General features: G+C 44.4%; 1 protein-coding gene across 1 annotated transcript in view; it reads right to left on the bottom strand.

Moving 5' to 3' along the window:
• LOC139472772 (cartilage matrix protein-like) overlaps positions 1-20041 on the bottom strand; it is a 32104-nt gene extending 12063 nt beyond the window's left edge. The window contains exons 1-3 of the mRNA XM_071255239.1: positions 19957-20041; positions 12011-12065; positions 8724-8915 (exon numbers count right to left, since the gene is read on the bottom strand). Coding sequence (XP_071111340.1) covers positions 8724-8915; positions 12011-12065; positions 19957-20037 — 328 coding nt within the window. The 5' untranslated portion in view covers positions 20038-20041. The remainder of the gene's footprint in view (positions 1-8723; positions 8916-12010; positions 12066-19956) is intronic.
• Between the last annotated feature and the right edge of the window lie 1227 nt (positions 20042-21268).

The raw sequence follows: 21268 nt of genomic DNA, 5'->3' as shown, positions 1-21268 counted from the left end.
CTGTGCTGTTTTCCATGAGTGGGGGAGGGAGCCGGATGTCCAAATTTGGTTAAAATGTTGAAGGAGTAGTTTTTGAATTTTTGGGGGAAGGTGGTTGAGGATGGTGTAGCTGATGTTGTCGGGGCCTGTGGCTGGGGCTGTGCTTTGTTGTTAATTGCTGTTTGTAGTTCGTGAATGTTGATTATTTTGTTAAGTGGCATGTGTGAGAGGGGTGGTCTGTGTGTGTAGGTGGGGTAATTTTCTATTGTGTTTTGCATGTGGGGTGTGTGATTGGCGGGGCTGCTAGTGGCCGAGAAGTGAGCAGCCATGGCATGAGCATTTTCTTTATCGGTATTTAGGTTAGGAAAGGTGGGGGCTGAGGAGGATTTAGAAGTGCCCTTTATGGCCTTACGTTTTTTCCAGAGAATTTTGGTATTTTGTTTCCCCATTTTCAAGGTGCTAGTAAAAGTTTCCCAATGTTTCCTTTAGGCTGCTCTTATGAGTTGTTTGGTTGAATTTCTGGGGTTTCTAGCCAAGGGGAGTTTGGATATGTCACGCTTGGCTTTATTTAGTGTTTATTTTTCTAAGTTTTTTAGAATTTTCAGTTTCCTGGCTCCACCAAGGAACAGGTGTGTGGTTAGGTGAAATTTTGACTGTGGGAATGCATTGTCTCTTTCGTGTATAATAATAGTGAGGTTTGAGTTAAAAATGTCATTGTCTCTGTTATGGATGTGGTGGATGTTTTATTTGGTTGAAGGTGTTGAATGTTTTCCAGTCAGCCTTATTTAAGTTAAGTTTGGATTGCTGGGAAGTATAGTCTCATGTTAACACACTGCTATGTTGTCACACACCATCACACCATGTCACTCGGTGCTATCACACACCCTCACATCATATAACCACACCACTATGTTGTCACACACCGTCAAACTATGTCACACTATGCTACCACACACCACCACACCATGTAACCACACCACTATGTTGTCACACACCGCCACATCATGTAACCACAGCACTATGTTGTCACACACCACCACATCATGCTACCACTTAACTATGTTGTCACACACCGCCACATCATGTAATCACAGCAGTATGTTGGCACACACCGCCACATCATGTGATCACAACACTATGTTGTCACACACCGCCACATCATGTAACCACAACAGTATGTTGTCACACACCACCACATCATGCAACCACCCCACTATGTTGTCACACACCGCCACATCATGCAACCACCCCACTTTGTTGTCACACACCGCCACATCATGTAACCACCCCACTATGTTGTCACACACCGCCACATCATGTAACCACAACAGTATGTTGTCACACACCGCCACATCATGCAACCACCCCACTTTGTTGTCACACAACGCCACATCATGTAACCACAACAGTATGTTGTCACACACCACCACATCATGCAACCACCCCACTTTGTTGTCACACACCGCCACATCATGCAACCACCCCACTTTGTTGTCACACACCGCCACATCATGCAACCACCCCACTTTGTTGTCAGACACCACCACATCATGTAACCACAACAGTATGTTGTCACACACCGCCACATCATGCAACCACCCCACTTTGTTGTCACACACCACCACATCATGCAACCACCCCACTATGTTGTCACACACCGCCACATCATGTAACCACAACAGTATGTTGTCACACACCACCACATCATGCAACCACCCCACTTTGTTGTCACACACCACCACATCATGCAACCACCCCACTATGTTGTCACACACCGCCACATCATGTAACCACAACAGTATGTTGTCACACACCACCACATCATGCAACCACCCCACTTTGTTGTCACACACCACCACATCATGCAACCACCCCACTTTGTTGTCACACACCGCCACATCATGTAACCACAACAGTATGTTGTCATACACCACCACATCATGCAACCACCCCACTTTGTTGTCACACACCGCCACATCATGCAACCACCCCACTTTGTTGTCAGACACCACCACATCATGTAACCACAACAGTATGTTGTCACACACCACCACATCATGCAACCACCCCAATTTGTTGTCACACACCACCACATCATGTAACCACAACAGTATGTTGTCACACACCACCACATCATGCAACCACCCCACTATGTTGTCACACACCGCCACATCATGTAACCACCCCACTATGTTGTCACACACCGCCACATCATGTAACCACAACAGTATGTTGTCACACACCACCACATCATGCAACCACCCCACTTTGTTGTCACACACCACCACATCATGCAACCACCCCACTATGTTGTCACACACCGCCACATCATGTAACCACAACAGTATGTTGTCACACACCACCACATCATGCAACCACCCCACTTTGTTGTCACACACCACCACATCATGCAACCACCCCACTTTGTTGTCACACACCGCCACATCATGTAACCACAACAGTATGTTGTCATACACCACCACATCATGCAACCACCCCACTTTGTTGTCACACACCGCCACATCATGCAACCACCCCACTTTGTTGTCAGACACCACCACATCATGTAACCACAACAGTATGTTGTCACACACCACCACATCATGCAACCACCCCAATTTGTTGTCACACACCACCACATCATGTAACCACAACAGTATGTTGTCACACACCACCACATCATGCAACCACCCCACTATGTTGTCACACACCGCCACATCATGTAACCACAACAGTATGTTGTCACACACCACCACATCATGCAACCACCCCACTTTGTTGTCACACACCACCACATCATGCAACCACCCCACTTTGTTGTCACACACCGCCACATCATATAACCACAACAGTATGTTGTCATACACCACCACATCATGCAACCACCCCACTTTGTTGTCACACACCGCCACATCATGCAACCACCCCACTTTGTTGTCAGACACCACCACATCATGTAACCACAACAGTATGTTGTCACACACCACCACATCATGCAACCGCCCCACTATGTTGTCACACACCGCCACATCATGTAACCACCCCACTTTGTTGTCACACACCACCACATCATGCAACCACCCCACTATGTTGTCACACACCGCCACATCATGTAACCACAACAGTATGTTGTCACACACAACCACATCATGCAACCACCCCACTTTGTTGTCACACACCGCCACATCATGCAACCACCCCACTTTGTTGTCACACACCGCCACATCATGTAAGCACAACAGTATGTTGTCACACACCGCCACATCATGCAACCACCCACTTTGTTGTCACACACCACCACATCATGTAACCACAACAGTATGTTGTCACACACCACCACATCATGCAACCACCCCACTTTGTTGTCACACACCACCACATCATGCAACCACCCCACTATGTTGTCACACACCGCCACATCATGGAATCACACCACTATGTTGTCACACACCACCACATCATGCAACCACCCCACTATGTTGTCACACACCGCCACATCATGTAACCACAACAGTATGTTGTCACACACCGCCACATCATGCAACCACCCCACTTTGTTGTCACACACCGCCACATCATGTAACCACAACAGTATGTTGTCACACACCACCACATCATGCAACCACCCCACTTTGTTGTCACACACCGCCACATCATGCAACCACCCCACTTTGTTGTCAGACACCGCCACATCATGTAACCACAACAGTATGTTGTCACACACCGCCACATCATGCAACCACCCCACTTTGTTGTCACACACCACCACATCATGTAACCACAACAGTATGTTGTCACACACCACCACATCATGCAACCACCCCACTTTGTTGTCACACACCACCACATCATCCAACCACCCCACTATGTTGTCACACACCGCCACATCATGTAACCACAACAGTATGTTGTCACACACCACCACATCATGCAACCACCCCACTTTGTTGTCACACACCACCACATCATGCAACCACCCCACTTTGTTGTCACATACCGCCACATCATGTAACCACAACAGTATGTTGTCACACACCGCCACATCATGCAACCACCCCACTATGTTGTCACACACCGGCACATCATGTAACCACAACAGTATGTTGTCACACACCGCCACATCATGCAACCACCCCACTTTGTTGTCACACACCGCCACATCATGTAACCACAACAGTATGTTGTCACACACCACCACATCATGCAACCACCCCACTTTGTTGTCACACACCACCACATCATGCAACCACCCCACTTTGTTGTCACACACCGCCACATCATGCAACCACCCCACTTTGTTGTCACACACCGCCACATCATGTAACCACAACAGTATGTTGTCACACACCACCAAATCATGCAACCACCCCACTTTGTTGTCAGACACCGCCACATCATGTAACCACAACAGTATGTTGTCACACACCACCACATCATGCAACCACCCCACTTTGTTGTCACACACCACCACATCATGCAACCACCCCACTTTGTTGTCATACACCGCCACATCATGCAACCACCACACTTTGTTGTCATACACCGCCACATCATGCAACCACCACACTTTGTTGTCACACACCGCCACATCATGTAATCACTGCAGTATGTTGTCAAACACCGCCACATCATGTAATCACAACAGTATGTTGTCACACACAACCACATCATGCAACCACCCCACTTTGTTGTCACACACCGCCACATCATGCAACCACCCCACTTTGTTGTCACACACCGCCACATCATGTAAGCACAACAGTATGTTGTCACACACCACCACATCATGCAACCACCCACTTTGTTGTCACACACCACCACATCATGTAACCACAACAGTATGTTGTCACACACCACCACATCATGCAACCACCCCACTTTGTTGTCACACACCACCACATCATGCAACCACCCCACTATGTTGTCACACACCGCCACATCATGGAATCACACCACTATGTTGTCACACACCACCACATCATGCAACCATCCCACTATGTTGTCACACACCGCCACATCATGTAACCACAACAGTATGTTGTCACACACCGCCACATCATGCAACCACCCCACTTTGTTGTCACACACCACCACATCATGTAACCACAACAGTATGTTGTCACACACCACCACATCATGCAACCACCCCACTTTGTTGTCACACACCGCCACATCATGCAACCACCCCACTTTGTTGTCACACACCACCACATCATGTAACCACAACAGTATGTTGTCACACACCACCACATCATGCAACCACCCCACTTTGTTGTCACACACCACCACATCATGCAACCACCCCACTATGTTGTCACACACCGCCACATCATGTAACCACAACAGTATGTTGTCACACACCACCACATCATGCAACCACCCCACTTTGTTGTCACACACCACCACATCATGCAACCACCCCACTTTGTTGTCACACACCGCCACATCATGTAACCACAACAGTATGTTGTCACACACCGCCACATCATGCAACCACCCCACTTTGTTGTCACACACCGCCACATCATGTAACCACAACAGTATGTTGTCACACACCACCACATCATGCAACCACCCCACTTTGTTGTCACACACCGCCACATCATGCAACCACCCCACTTTGTTGTCACACACCACCACATCATGTAACCACAACAGTATGTTGTCACACACCACCACATCATGCAACCACCCCACTTTGTTGTCACACACCACCACATCATCCAACCACCCCACTATGTTGTCACACACCGCCACATCATGTAACCACAACAGTATGTTGTCACACACCACCACATCATGCAACCACCCCACTTTGTTGTCACACACCACCACATCATGCAACCACCCCACTTTGTTGTCACATACCGCCACATCATGTAACCACAACAGTATGTTGTCACACACCGCCACATCATGCAACCACCCCACTATGTTGTCACACACCGGCACATCATGTAACCACAACAGTATGTTGTCACACACCGCCACATCATGCAACCACCCCACTTTGTTGTCACACACCGCCACATCATGTAACCACAACAGTATGTTGTCACACACCACCACATCATGCAACCACCCCACTTTGTTGTCACACACCACCACATCATGCAACCACCCCACTTTGTTGTCACACACCACCACATCATGCAACCACCCCACTTTGTTGTCACACACCGCCACATCATGTAACCACAACAGTATGTTGTCACACACCACCAAATCATGCAACCACCCCACTTTGTTGTCAGACACCGCCACATCATGTAACCACAACAGTATGTTGTCACACACCACCACATCATGCAACCACCCCACTTTGTTGTCACACACCACCACATCATGCAACCACCCCACTTTGTTGTCATACACCGCCACATCATGCAACCACCACACTTTGTTGTCATACACCGCCACATCATGCAACCACCACACTTTGTTGTCACACACCGCCACATCATGTAATCACTGCAGTATGTTGTCAAACACCGCCACATCATGTAATCACAACAGTATGTTGTCACACACAACCACATCATGCAACCACCCCACTTTGTTGTCACACACCGCCACATCATGCAACCACCCCACTTTGTTGTCACACACCGCCACATCATGTAAGCACAACAGTATGTTGTCACACACCACCACATCATGCAACCACCCACTTTGTTGTCACACACCACCACATCATGTAACCACAACAGTATGTTGTCACACACCACCACATCATGCAACCACCCCACTTTGTTGTCACACACCACCACATCATGCAACCACCCCACTATGTTGTCACACACCGCCACATCATGGAATCACACCACTATGTTGTCACACACCACCACATCATGCAACCATCCCACTATGTTGTCACACACCGCCACATCATGTAACCACAACAGTATGTTGTCACACACCGCCACATCATGCAACCACCCCACTTTGTTGTCACACACCACCACATCATGTAACCACAACAGTATGTTGTCACACACCACCACATCATGCAACCACCCCACTTTGTTGTCACACACCGCCACATCATGCAACCACCCCACTTTGTTGTCACACACCACCACATCATGTAACCACAACAGTATGTTGTCACACACCACCACATCATGCAACCACCCCACTTTGTTGTCACACACCACCACATCATGCAACCACCCCACTATGTTGTCACACACCGCCACATCATGTAACCACAACAGTATGTTGTCACACACCACCACATCATGCAACCACCCCACTTTGTTGTCACACACCACCACATCATGCAACCACCCCACTTTGTTGTCACACACCGCCACATCATGTAACCACAACAGTATGTTGTCACACACCGCCACATCATGCAACCACCCCACTTTGTTGTCACACACCGCCACATCATGTAACCACAACAGTATGTTGTCACACACCACCACATCATGCAACCACCCCAATTTGTTGTCACACACCGCCACATCATGCAACCACCCCACTTTGTTGTCACACACCGCCACATCATGTAACCACAACAGTATGTTGTCACACACCGCCACATCATGCAACCACCCCACTTTGTTGTCACACACCACCACATCATGTAACCACAACAGTATGTTGTCACACACCACCACATCATGCAACCACCCCACTTTGTTGTCACACACCACCACATCATGCAACCACCCCACTATGTTGTCACACACCGCCACATCATGTAACCACAACAGTATGTTGTCACACACCACCACATCATGCAACCACCCCACTTTGTTGTCACACACCACCACATCATGCAACCACCCCACTTTGTTGTCACATACCGCCACATCATGTAACCACAACAGTATGTTGTCACACACCGCCACATCATGCAACCACCCCACTATGTTGTCACACACCGCCACATCATGTAACCACAACAGTATGTTGTCACACACCGCCACATCATGCAACCACCCCACTTTGTTGTCACACACCGCCACATCATGTAACCACAACAGTATGTTGTCACACACCACCACATCATGCAACCACCCCACTTTGTTGTCACACACCACCACATCATGCAACCACCCCACTTTGTTGTCACACACCGCCACATCATGCAACCACCCCACTTTGTTGTCACACACCGCCACATCATGTAACCACAACAGTATGTTGTCACACACCACCACATCATGCAACCACCCCACTTTGTTGTCAGACACCGCCACATCATGTAACCACAACAGTATGTTGTCACACACCACCACATCATGCAACCACCCCACTTTGTTGTCACACACCACCACATCATGCAACCACCCCACTTTGTTGTCACACACCGCCACATCATGCAACCACCCCACTTTGTTGTCACACACCGCCACATCATGTAATCACTGCAGTATGTTGTCACACACCACCACATCATGCTACCACTTCACTATGTTGTCACACACCGCCACATCATGTAATCACACCACTATGTTGTCACACACCGCCACATCATGCAACCACCCCACTTTGTTGTCACACACCACCACATCATGGAATCACACCACTATGTTGTCACACACCGCCACATCATGCAACCACACCACTTTGTTGTCACACACCACCACATCATGGAATCACACCACTATGTTGTCACACACCGCCGCATCATGCAACCACACCACTTTGTTGTCACACACCGCCACATCATGCAACCACACCACTTTGTTGTCACACACACCGCCACATCATGTAACCACATGACTTACACTTTCTGTATATCGGGTACACTGTGCCACATTCGTTGACAGATCCAGGGTCCCCGTTTAACAGCGTCCATTTCACTGGGGCCGCATACCACCCCGGTCGCAGTTGTGTGTCATCGATTCCGTAGTCCTTTCCTTGCCCGTAGTTCGCTCGTAAGACGATGTTGGCAAGTTCTGTGAAGTTTTCACACGGATCTGGATCACACAGGACACAGCTCAAGTCAGTATCAGTCAGCTCTGTTAACTGCTTTAAAAGGAGTGACGTGCCCAGAAATATGTTTGTTTGTGTGCTTGTTTCTTTGTTTGTACCAGTGACTGACACCATACACACTGGTATGTGCATTTGGATGGCATGCTTCAACTAAGTATGCGAAACTGACCACCCGATCCCGTTAGTCGCCTTTTACGACAAGCATGGGTTGTTGAAAAGTGTATACAACGCATTCCACTGTCTCTAAACACTCGCTAGCTAAGGATGCTGTAGGTAAATCAGTATCGCCACTAGCGTATTGGGCGTTGTCGACATGGCCTTTTCACAGGTGATTCCAGATACTGTCTGGTCGATAGGACATGTGTCTGGAGGAACAACTATGATACACAAACTGTACAATTGTCGAACCGATCTTGTGAACTTCAGGTGCTTATGGCTTCAAGGATTCAGTGGATGCAGTGGGTGTTTGCTGCTATAAAGGGTTTCAAGTGTATTCAATGGATTTATCTATATATTCTATGTAGGCAGCCATCGTTGATCTTTCTCTTAGTAAAACCATTCCTCAAAACATTATATGATCATTGGTCTGAAACGTGGTGGCTGAGATAGTCATCAAAATAAGAAGTTAGTTGGAAAATATATTGACAAAATTCTCGATTAAAATTTCGAAAACTGAACAAGCGAACGTTTCAGAATGTCTAATACACTCTTCAAAAAAAGAAACGCACAAGTAGATTTGTTGTAAATATATTGTACCTAATAAAGTCGATATATTTTGTTTAATATCATAGATACAAATATGATATTTTGGAGCTCGATAGTCACATGTTGACGTTGTACAAAGGTTTTGAACACTGTTCATTGTCACATAAAGCTACAAGGTTGTGCTGTACTCAATATCTCGTGTGATTGCTCCGGGCAGCAATCACGCCTCTGCATCTCCTCGGCACTCAATGGATAAGTCAAAGAGTTCTGTCCTGCGGAATTCAGTGCCATTCTGCTCGTAACGCGTTGACCAGTTGCAGGAATGTCTACTGCGTTTTCTGACGTTGACGTACACGTCGATCGACTTCATGCAAGAGGTGTTCGCTTAGGTTGAGATCTGGAGATCACGACTGCCATGGCAAAACGTTGATGTTGGCATTATGATTGGTTGGTAGGTTTGTTGTTTAACGCCGCACTCAGCAATATTCCAGTTTTATGACGGCGGTCTGTAAATAATTGAATCTAGACCAGACAATCCAGTGATTAATATCATGAGCATCGATCCGAGCAATTGGGATCGATGACATGCATCAACCAAGTCAGTGAGCCTGACCACCCCATCTCGTTAGTCGCCTTTTACGACAAGCATAATCACCTTTTTACGGCAAGCATGGGTTGCTGAAGACCTATTCTACCCCGGAATCTACACGGGTCGTTGGCATTATGAAGGTAGTCTACCGTTACACGAGTTGTGTACTTCGAGCTTTGTCCTGATGAAACAGATCCCTCTGGCGGTCAATGATGGGAGGAATTTAGGGTTGAAGAATTTGATTCATGCAGCGATTCGTTGTCAGATGTCCCTGAACCACAATCAAGTCAGAACTTGTGTAGGATATGGCCCCCAAAACCATGACACTACCGCCACAAAAATTGTCGAGTTCACGTGCACAATGTAGGCAAAACGCTGATTTTGACAACGATTAACACGATGTCTTCCATCTCGCCGGTAAACAAGAAATCGTAATTCATCGCTAAACTACACTCGTCTCCAGTTTCTCAAATTCCAAGGCTGTAAGGTAAGGCTCTGTCGATGGATCTGTTGCAAAACAGGGACGATAACTGGTCTTCTGGGTCGGATTCAAGCCTCGCGAAGATGGTTCCTGACAGTCTGGTCCGATATCCTCCTCAAACCATCCGTCCTACAGTCTCCGCGGCTGTGGCATTGTGATGACGTAGGTGGAACAGTTGAATTCAGCGATCCTGTGCAGGGGTGGTACCTCTTGGGTCCCAAAGGCGGAAAATTGTGCTGTGGTGAACGCTAAAGTGGCTTGCAAGAGAAGACTGCGATTCCACACTTTGGATACGTCCTGTGGCGATGTTCCAATCGGCAGCGCTGAGTCTCGGCATTTTCAAACTTGGAAAAATGTTGACAATTGAATGACAAATTATTGCCATATACTTGCCTTTTTATTGCCACTACTACGAGTTACAAATGCTTTACTTTTTTCCTCAATGACATTTTTTTTAACAAATGTGAAAACAATGCCGTTAAAGACATTGCAAATCGACAAGGCCTGCGTTTTGATGCACCGTTTGTCGAATATCAGGTCACCAACATTTTCCAATAACATATATCCAATTTATATACCCAAAGTTTATGTAGTCAGGTTCAATGAACTACACACTACCTGTGCGTTTCTTGTTTGAAGAGTGTATACGGTTGAGAGTCTATGACAGTGTTTCCTACGTACTGTGCTACGCCTCGTCCGTTCTAATGTTTATCCCACGGAAGCGAGAGATAGACTAAAATTGTGACGGAATCAGTCGTACGGGCTGTAACTGTCGTTCGAATACCCCGTGTTAACGTTTCCAAGGTTGCATGATCAGAAAATACATTCCGACTGTCACTTTCATGATCTGGTAAGTCAATCTTGGTCGGATGAAAGGTCGTTCTGTCGTCACCTGTTATGGGATGTCCTCAGATCTTTGTTTAGCGGCAGCGAGAACTTAGATCTGATTTTAATTAGATTGCCATCATAATAGTCGTCACCGCAGAAACCACGTGATCAATGTAGTTGAAACTTCACATTTTTCTTTCCACGAATGATGACACCTGAATTTGTTCAAGAGGTTTGAATCCGATTTCTTTTCGATATGGGGATATAACAGTAGGTCTATAATGCCATTCATTTATCATAATAATGCATATCTGTGATCACTTCTGATTCAATACCTGGACTCTAATATTTCGTACTCAACTTACTTTGAAGAGCTAATGACTTAATTCAATCTATGGTTATTCCATAGAATAAAACGTAAAGTGTCAATAGGGCAAGAGATATGTGATACGTGTGAGTGACAGTAACCAACTTACCCTGGCTGTAGCACGACTGACAAATCAGCAGCAGAAGCAGCAGTATTATCGGATCCTTCAAGAATCAACATTTGAAACAATTGAATGTCTGCTTCAAAATTAAAGCAATTATATTTTATAAAAAACTTCGAGGCAGGCAAACCAGTGGTTGACATAAGTGGTGAGATTTGTTTTCTGACAGTTCTCAGCAGCAGTATCACATGAAAATACGAACCAAAAAGATATATAATACATTAACTGAGGGGCAAAAGAGAGTTTGTTTTCTATGTATTTGAAATGTTGTCAAACTTTATTATGTCTATTTAACCAACTGTTTGTAAAAAGTAATCTGTGACAGTAATTTTGTCTAAAAATGAATTGAAGACTTGGATAGGAAATGAATTTGCAACCACATGACCCCTGCCATGTTTGATATGTTGTACATTTGAGCCGAAAAATCTTAATAAATTTATTTCTAAAGATAATCTGTCTAAGATACCCATCATCAGTTCTTTCAGTGCTGATAATGCGTCAGTACAGTTCCTGTTTTATATAATACTGCTAACTTCAGATATTATTTCATAAATCAAACATATAGAGAAATGAACTGAGGGTCATAGTTCCTTTGGTCCCTCGATGTTCACGATGACAGGAGGCCGCGATTCGCTGTGCAGAGACAATGACAATCAGTTTTGTGCATCACGGACAGATAACATATTTCTTTTCCCCTTCGCCTACTATGAACTCATTAAAAAATAACCACTTTACCTATACAAACTTATCCTGTTCACATGGCTTAATGTCCCGTTCGCTACCCCTTATGTGTTCTCTGTCCATCATGTTGTGACAGTCGTATCCTTCTGTTGCCATAACTAACTCATGTTCTCCCACTCATGTATGCAATTGCTGTTAATCCTCCACCTACTATATATATTCTGTACAATGTTCCTCATTCAGTCTAATAATAAATATCTATCATACTAAAACCAAACCTTTTAACTCTCAGGACCTCGAGATTCTGTCCAAGCACATCACCCAAAACACTGTCAACGCGCATGTTTACGGGGAACTAGCTCTTGGGGGAATAAACGACAAAATCGACATCACTGTCCCGGAACGCTTTATGCACAAAATGTAAACAATAAAAAACAATTGCACAATGAGCGGAATACCTGCTCTGACAACACAAACACAGCGATGAGCAGACCTTCCAGCTCAGGCTTACAAGAGGTGTGCGGAGCTCCAGCTCACCTCAGGGCGTTTCCTATGAGCGGCACATCCTGCTCGAGGTTGTCCCCATGCAAGCACTCGGAATACCAAGGCTGACTAACACCCAAGTTTCTGTGTAATGGTAGCACATATATAGTACTGCACAATGGAAATACAATGACGTTGCTCTGGACATGGGACTTCCGGTGGTGACGTACCAACACAACTCAGGGGATGAACAATTAAGGCAATAAATGTCATACTATAAATAACAGTATTTAAAGGGAAGTTATAAAATAGCCCAGTTTGGCTGTCAGTCAATATACAATGAAATGTTGGTGAGGATTAACAACGGGGATTAGCGCCTAAAACGTAATGGCATTTAAGTTATTGAGACATGGCTACAGGGTAATTTGCCCTTGGAGTAAAATGTACTGCAGACAATGGTAGTCATAAATCAGTCGCTATGACAACACCATCATGCATGGAGACCTGAATGCACACCACCTGCTATGGGGAACTAAAAACTATACTGATAAATTCGGGAGACTTCTGGTAGAATGGATAGACAAGACAAACCTCAATGCACTTAACGATAACCATCCCACAAGATACCCAATATCCCGGCTACAAAACCCTACCGCAGTCGACCTATCATTAATAACAAACAGATTATCCAATCCAATTAGCTGGGATGTTCATAACAACACCTGGGGCAGTGTTCAAATCCCCCTTCACTCACTCTTTTAGAAACCACCCAGCAAATAAAATTCAATTTTCAGAAAGCCAATTGGCAACTCTTTACCAAACTATGCAACCAAACCGACCCCCCAAAAATAAAAAAAACAGCAACATAGACACATTCAACACCAACCTTACCAACACACTATTCGATATCGCAAGCCAATGCATACCCGCAACCAAACCCGCCCCTTCCTTCAACCCTGGTGGAACACAGACATCCAAAACTCTAGAAAATTAAGGAAAAGAGCCCTAAATAGAAGTAAACGGGATAAAACAAAAATCCCTGATTTCATTCATCTCAGAAACCATACGAAACAGCTAACTAAATCGGCCAGGAAAAAACAGCAGCTCTTCTGCAATACCCTCAAAATTGGCGAAAATAATTCCAGAAAAATCTGGAACAAACTTAAATCACTAAAAGGGACATTTCGAAAATCAGTCCAACCAAACTTCAAAAACTGCCCATCCAATAAAGATAAAGCCAATCATATAGCAGCCCACTTTGCCAAGACCAGCAGCACCGCAAACAGCCACAGGACTTGATAACATAAGTTACATAATACTAGATAAAATCACACCTCAAATACAACAATTATTACTACAATTCTTCAACCAAATATGGTCAACAGGCACAACACCACAAACCTGGAAACACGCAAAAATCATTCCAGTCCTGAAGCCGGGCAAATCCCCAAATGACCCCGACTCCGTCCGCCCCATATCTCTAACCCCCCATATATGCAAAAATCCTTGAATCAATTATCAATAAAAGACTTCACATCTCCATAAACAGACTAATAAGCCCAGACCAAAACGGCTTCACAAATAACAGACAAACATTAGACCACATTCTACACCTAGAACAAGACGTAAGGACAGCACAATCAATGAAACAATACACCCTGGCCATGTTTATAGATTTCAGCAAAGCTTTCGACATAGTTTGGCATAACGGCCTCCTTAAAAAACTCGAAAACAATCATATCAATAGGAGAATACTAAACTTCATTCACTCTTTCTTAACTGACAGACACATCACTGTTAAATCCCATTAAACCCTATCCGACACACACCCCATTGAAAACGGTTCCACACAAGGAAGCATCTTATCGCCTACACTGTTCAATTCTATGATAAATGACATCCAAAAATAAAGAAAAAAATACCACAGCAAAATTCGCAGATGACGCTTCCCTTTGGACCTCCTCGGCCTCCATCAATTTATTAAAAACCAGAATGCAATCTGCTTTAAACAATATCCAAAAATGAGCTTCCAACTGGGGATTCCAAATCAACACCAAAAAGACCATTAGCATGCTCTTCAAAAAATAATATATGCAAAATTATACACCCAAACTTCACCTTAATGACAAAGAAATTACATACCAAAAAGAAGCTAAGTTCCTAGGGGTTACATTTGACCAACATCTTACATGGGGCCCCCATATATCAAAATTGGTCAACTCTTATGAAAAAGATTTAAACTTAATGAGAGCTATTAAAGGTAACAATTTGGGGTCTGACAAACAAACCCTCCTCAACATCTACAAAATACTTATTCAATCCCAAATCGACTACGCCGCTCCGGTCCTAAGCGGCATTTAAACTACTAACTACAACAAAATAAAATCAATTCAATGTAAGGCCCTCAAAATAGCCACCGGGACCAGGACTGGTACCTCACACTATGCCTTACTACTAATGACCAACACTCTCTCCATTACACACAGAATACAACAGACAATCCTCAACTACTGGGCTGGGGCACAACACAATCAAATCTTTAAAATACTCAAACAAAAATATAACAACATTAACAAACAGACGGCACACAAATTCAATAAATCCCCTGACCAAGCCCCATACATGACCCACCTACAAAAGCTAATACACACCCACAATCTAAGCAATATAACACACACACACAACCCCCCCTCCCTACAATACATGGCCGACCCCCCCCCCCCCCCCCCCCCCCCCCCCCCCCCCAGTTGACAGTACGCTCCACAAACTTTTCATACAAAGCCCCGGCACTCCAACTGCAAAAAAACAACCCTTAGACACCTCCACAAAAAAATTGGCCGACACACACTCACATTTACAAAGACGCATCCCAAGCCAGTAGAAAAACAGGACTAGGACTACACATACACCAACAACCACCCGTCACCACAAACTTTCACTATAAAAATTTCACTAACAATAACACAGGGGAACTATCAGCCATCCTTACAGCAGTTCACGCTATCAAAACAATTAACCAACAAAAAATAAAATAATATCAGACTCACCAACCTCACGCAAACAAATTCAACACAAATACTCCAGAACACGTCCAGACCTCATCAACAACATTATTACTCTCATCAACCAACTTAACAACAACAACAAACAAATCAGTCTACTCTGGGCCCTGGGACACACAAATATACCAGGCAGCACACACCACAGTCAATATAGCCACCCATCAGCCCTCATTAGAAATCTACTCCCATACCTCCAAAGCCGAGATCAAGAACAGATTTAAAAAGTCTATAAAACTTCAAAACTCCAAAAATATAATCCAAAACACTAACTCGCAATGGCTCAAAACCCTTTTTACGCAATACAATCTCAAATGTCGCAAATATAACAGCTTTAACCATTTGGACAATAGTATATCAAGAATCATCAGCGGAAATACCAACCTCAACCACTTCTACACAAACAAGGCAGACACCCGGACGGGAAATGTGCATATTTTAATCAACAAGAAGATTTGTATCATACTTTTGACAGCTGTCCTTTCTATAACACCCTTCACTCCGAACTTTATCACGCTATCTCTCCTAACTATGAACAAAACCTCACACTACTCTTCAACCCTTCCAACCCTATCTACATCTTCGATGCAATAATGCAATTCAACATCACAGCCGACCTTATAGACCGATTTTAGAACCTCCCAAACAAATCTATACAACATAACTATGCCCAAGTAAACAAACACCCCAACTTTCGGATCGGGATCGAAAATTTCCAACACGAGTCGCCCACTCCGACGTCCGTGCCTATAACTCCAGTTAACCATACACTAACTCAATAGAGTCGTTAAGCCAGCCGGTTCCAACAACAAGCCCACACCGCTTGCCACCAAACCACGTCACAAGTACGAAGTACAATCATTAAGATAATTTAGGTTACTCCCCGGCTAGTTACAGGTTTTAGGGTATGGTGATTTTCATATTTAATCTATTTATCTTTACTTCCCCACCCATCTCGGCTTGGACATCTTAACGTGCACACGTGTCCTTCCCTGCTCTCCAGCTCATTCGCCATAATGAGAGACATCGCTTTGTCACTACCGAGGGAGCTTGTCTCCATCCTGGAGCCCTTTGCTGGCTTACCGGGTTGGGGACTACTCCCTCAAGACTTCGTACAAGTCAAACTCCTCCACCCTTTCCATCACCTTTGAAGTCGGTCAAAGGAAGAGACCTCTGGTCCAAGCCAAGGCAAAGACCAAGTCTCAAAAGGAAAACAAACCAGGCCGCAGCCCCCCCCTGCACCCCACCCGGTGCAAAAAGCCAGGCCCGCCAAGAAGGACAAGCCCCTCCAGTTCTCCACATGGAGATAGGGTATACCCTGCCCATCCACCTCCCCGCTCCCAACAGGAGCACTGGAACCCGCTCCCCTCGAATCCAGAGGGGAGGAGCCCTTTCGCTCGCCCGAGGGCACAGGCCATGGAAGGAAGAAAAGGAAGAGGAGAGACATCCCCTCACCCGAACCTTCCCCCCGACCAGCCACCACAGCGTCGGCAGAATGTCAGACGCCCACACAAGCACCACCCTCTCTATCTGATAGATTCGCCCAAAAAGCCACTCCGGAACCGCCCAGCATGAACACCAGCCAAACCCAGACCACACCGGTCGAGGACCCCCCAGGGTGAAAGGGCTTCCAGGAAACATTGTTAGAGAAGGCGGAATCAGTACTAAAGTACTTCGAGGAACAACCCGACATCGACACGGTCATCTTAACCGACTCAGAGAAGGTATACGCCAAGGAAGGGGCTCCACTCATCGTGGTCCAGCAACTAGATGAAGAGGAATTTGAGCACGAGATCCACAGCTTCTCGGACCTATCTCACTTCTTCCTAGACGCGGACTTCAAAACCAACAGGCATCTCATCGCCAAAACAGCCGCCATGCTCACCAAGAGTCTCTACAAGTCTCCTCCCCCCGCGGAAGAAAGATTCACAGCAAGACTCCTTGCGGGCCACCGCAAGTAAACTTCCAGCCAAACGCTCACCATGCCGTCGCCGTGCCTTTCCACGCTTGACACCCTCCCCCCCCCCCCCCCCCCCCCCTCCCCCCTCCACCCCATGCCCACTTTTTTCAATATTATTGGTTCTTCTTTTGACTCCCACTCCCACCCAGCCAATCCCCCACCCCCGCAGCTTTATTACATTAATACTGTAAAAGTTACATTTTTGGGGGTTGCACTTCTATACTTATTCATTACGCTTTTTTACCCCAACAGTATAAGTGCAACCCCGTGTGCGAAATACGCTTGAGTCGGAAAGCGCACGTTAAATCTCCAATATGATTGATTGACTTCTGCATCTACCCCTTCCGCGAAATGCAATAAATGCGGACGAAAAACCCATAAATCAGTCAGTCTCATTCAGTCAGCCGAAATTGCCTAGGCAGAAGGCGACCTCTTCAACACTTAATGCAACAACAACAACAACATCCTCATTCAGTCTTGCTTGACAACGATATAAGGATCTAATCCGAAACGTCACCTTTACATTCCAACAAATTTGTATATATTCCAACACGTAGGTATATGTTCCAACAAACTGGTATATATTCCAAACACGTAGGTATATATTCCAACAAGAAAGTATATCTTCCAACAAGTAGGTATTTATCCCAGCAAATTGGTATATATTCCAACAAGACGGTATATATTCCAACAAGTAGGTATATATGTCAACAAATTGGTATATATTCCAACAAGCAGGTATATATTCCAACAAGTAGATATATATTCCAACAAGTAGGTATATATTCCAACAAGTAGATATATATTCCAACAAGTAGGTGTATATCCCCTCAAACAGGTTCGAATGAAACAAACTGGAGTATGTGTGATTTGGCAAATAGTTATTTTCCTCTATTAGTCATTAACCGTGATATAATGTTACATTTGAGTCAAGGCCTTTGTCGGCTTCAATCTAAGTTGAAGAACTGCCTTCTGGATGCCAGACAGAGATGTATAAACATTAATTCCGAATTTGAAAGCAATAATACATTGTCCAATAATTTCAATCAGTAATTCAGAATAAAAGAAGTCCGCATCAAACAGATTTCAGTTAGTGATCAATGAAGGTAAGCTTCCCGGCAAAAGAAGGTAACACTTTAAATTGGATTTGCCCAAACATTACACATGTTATCAATATGTTACCCGGCTCAAAAAGTTGTCAAAACACTGAAAACGTCAGGCCAGAAACATAACTGTGTTACCCGTATCAAACATATCCCCATCGAATATATCCATTTCTTGTTTGTTTCATTTAAGTCACACAGGGGGTGTATACTTTCTTTTGCCCGTCAGTTTAGTTAATTCGGGACCTTTAATTGAGTGAGGATACGGATTAATTAAATTTCAGTTTAGACAGAACTAATTTATGCAGATAGACACCTAAGTAAACATAAAATCTGCAATGTTCATAAGAAATTCTTAACGAATTGAGTGGGGAGAGGAAATTCGACATTGAAGCCAAAGTATAAATTTTAAGCATGTGGGTAACGGTAAACATTGTGTCTCGTACAGATCCCAGAATATATTTTTAATAAAACATTCACCTCCATTCCACCATTATCCCTTTCTCAGCTGTAGTAGCCTATGCTTATCCCCTTTCCAGCTCTCGGCTCAGGGTTTCCTTAAATACTCGTACATCGTGTAGGTTCCCCTGCAGAATGTGATTTAGTTAGCCTTATCTATAACTTTATAACATAGAGAAAACAACTTACCTTCTCCATTGTCAAGCGTTGTACCCAGTGTGGTGCTGCTACAAGTGACGGAATGGTTTTATATGAGTTCATGTGTAACATGTGTAGCCTATGAAATAGCTTGGCTGTGCAAACACGAAAACGTCGTTATTTTCCGTATACTATAATTGAGAAAAAAAACGACGTTCTGGTGACGCTTACTCAAATTCGGTGTTCTGTCGAAAAAACGTCGTTATTTGCCATTGGAAATTACTTCGAATGAACGATTTTATCAAGCTCCTCCCTTTTCAGCGTAAACCAGCATATACCGGTATTGCTCGTTCTCGGCTTTCATTGGTCAGCTCTAGCATGTTATGTTACGGGCCGGAGTTTCCAATCCCTGACTCAGCGTTTCCGTTCTGTGGAATTCCGATTTCGTTGATTGTTTACAGCACGTAATTGATGTTACGTCGCAGGTGCTGGACGCCGTACGTGCAATAAATAACGTAATCAGGATCGACAGTTTGAGCACAAAGGATTTGCTTCTATGCCAGTTGATACTTTTTTAAGTTGATTTAATGGCATTAGGTAAAGATTAATAAAACAATATATATGTATACATATATATAATAAAAAAAACATTTATCATACAAAATAGCATAAAAAACTAGTATTTCGAATGACAATTTCATAATCATTTAATAATCACCACATATCTTAGTTTTATCAATGCCAGTATCCGAACTTTTAGCCTACAAAATAAATGGGTGTTTTCGCAAACGGTTATGACGGATGCGCAAACGCTTTACATACAGCTATATTTTTTGGAACGGTTTATCCTTGACGTAGACAGGATAATGACGATCACGAGTTCTGAAGATACATGCTCACAACCAGTTTGTCTTGTACCATACTACTTTACTTGACTTCTGCCTAGCCCTCATAGAAATGATATAATCGTCGATGAAGCAAGTCTATATTTTTCAAAAGTATGAACCTCACTTTGGCTCCTTTCAGTTTAAATGCAGTTGTTTGTTTCTATCACCAGCGAATTTCAGTTACTAAGTGTTAATCTAGCTCACAACCTGAGTAGTATGCAAATATTGATCTGACTCTGGCCTTTCAAACAGTGAAAAGATAAAAGTCCTGAGGTCTGTCAGAAGCTGTTCGCAAGATCGATGGCATATATACAATATTTGCAATAGTCAGGAACACACTATTATTCAGCCTCAATTGATTTTGTGGATATGTTAAAAACCAACACATATGCCAACTGTTACTGTTTGTTCATGGTTTAATCAGCAAAATAAGTATGATAATGGAACATTTTGATTTCATATCATCCCAAGGTAGC

The sequence above is a fragment of the Haliotis cracherodii genome, unplaced genomic scaffold (assembly GCF_022045235.1).
Source record: "Haliotis cracherodii isolate W230 unplaced genomic scaffold, xgHalCrac1.p SCAF_25, whole genome shotgun sequence".
In the NCBI taxonomy this organism is placed as follows: Eukaryota; Metazoa; Mollusca; class Gastropoda; order Lepetellida; family Haliotidae; genus Haliotis; species Haliotis cracherodii.
This window is presented reverse-complemented; position numbering and strand designations above follow the sequence as displayed.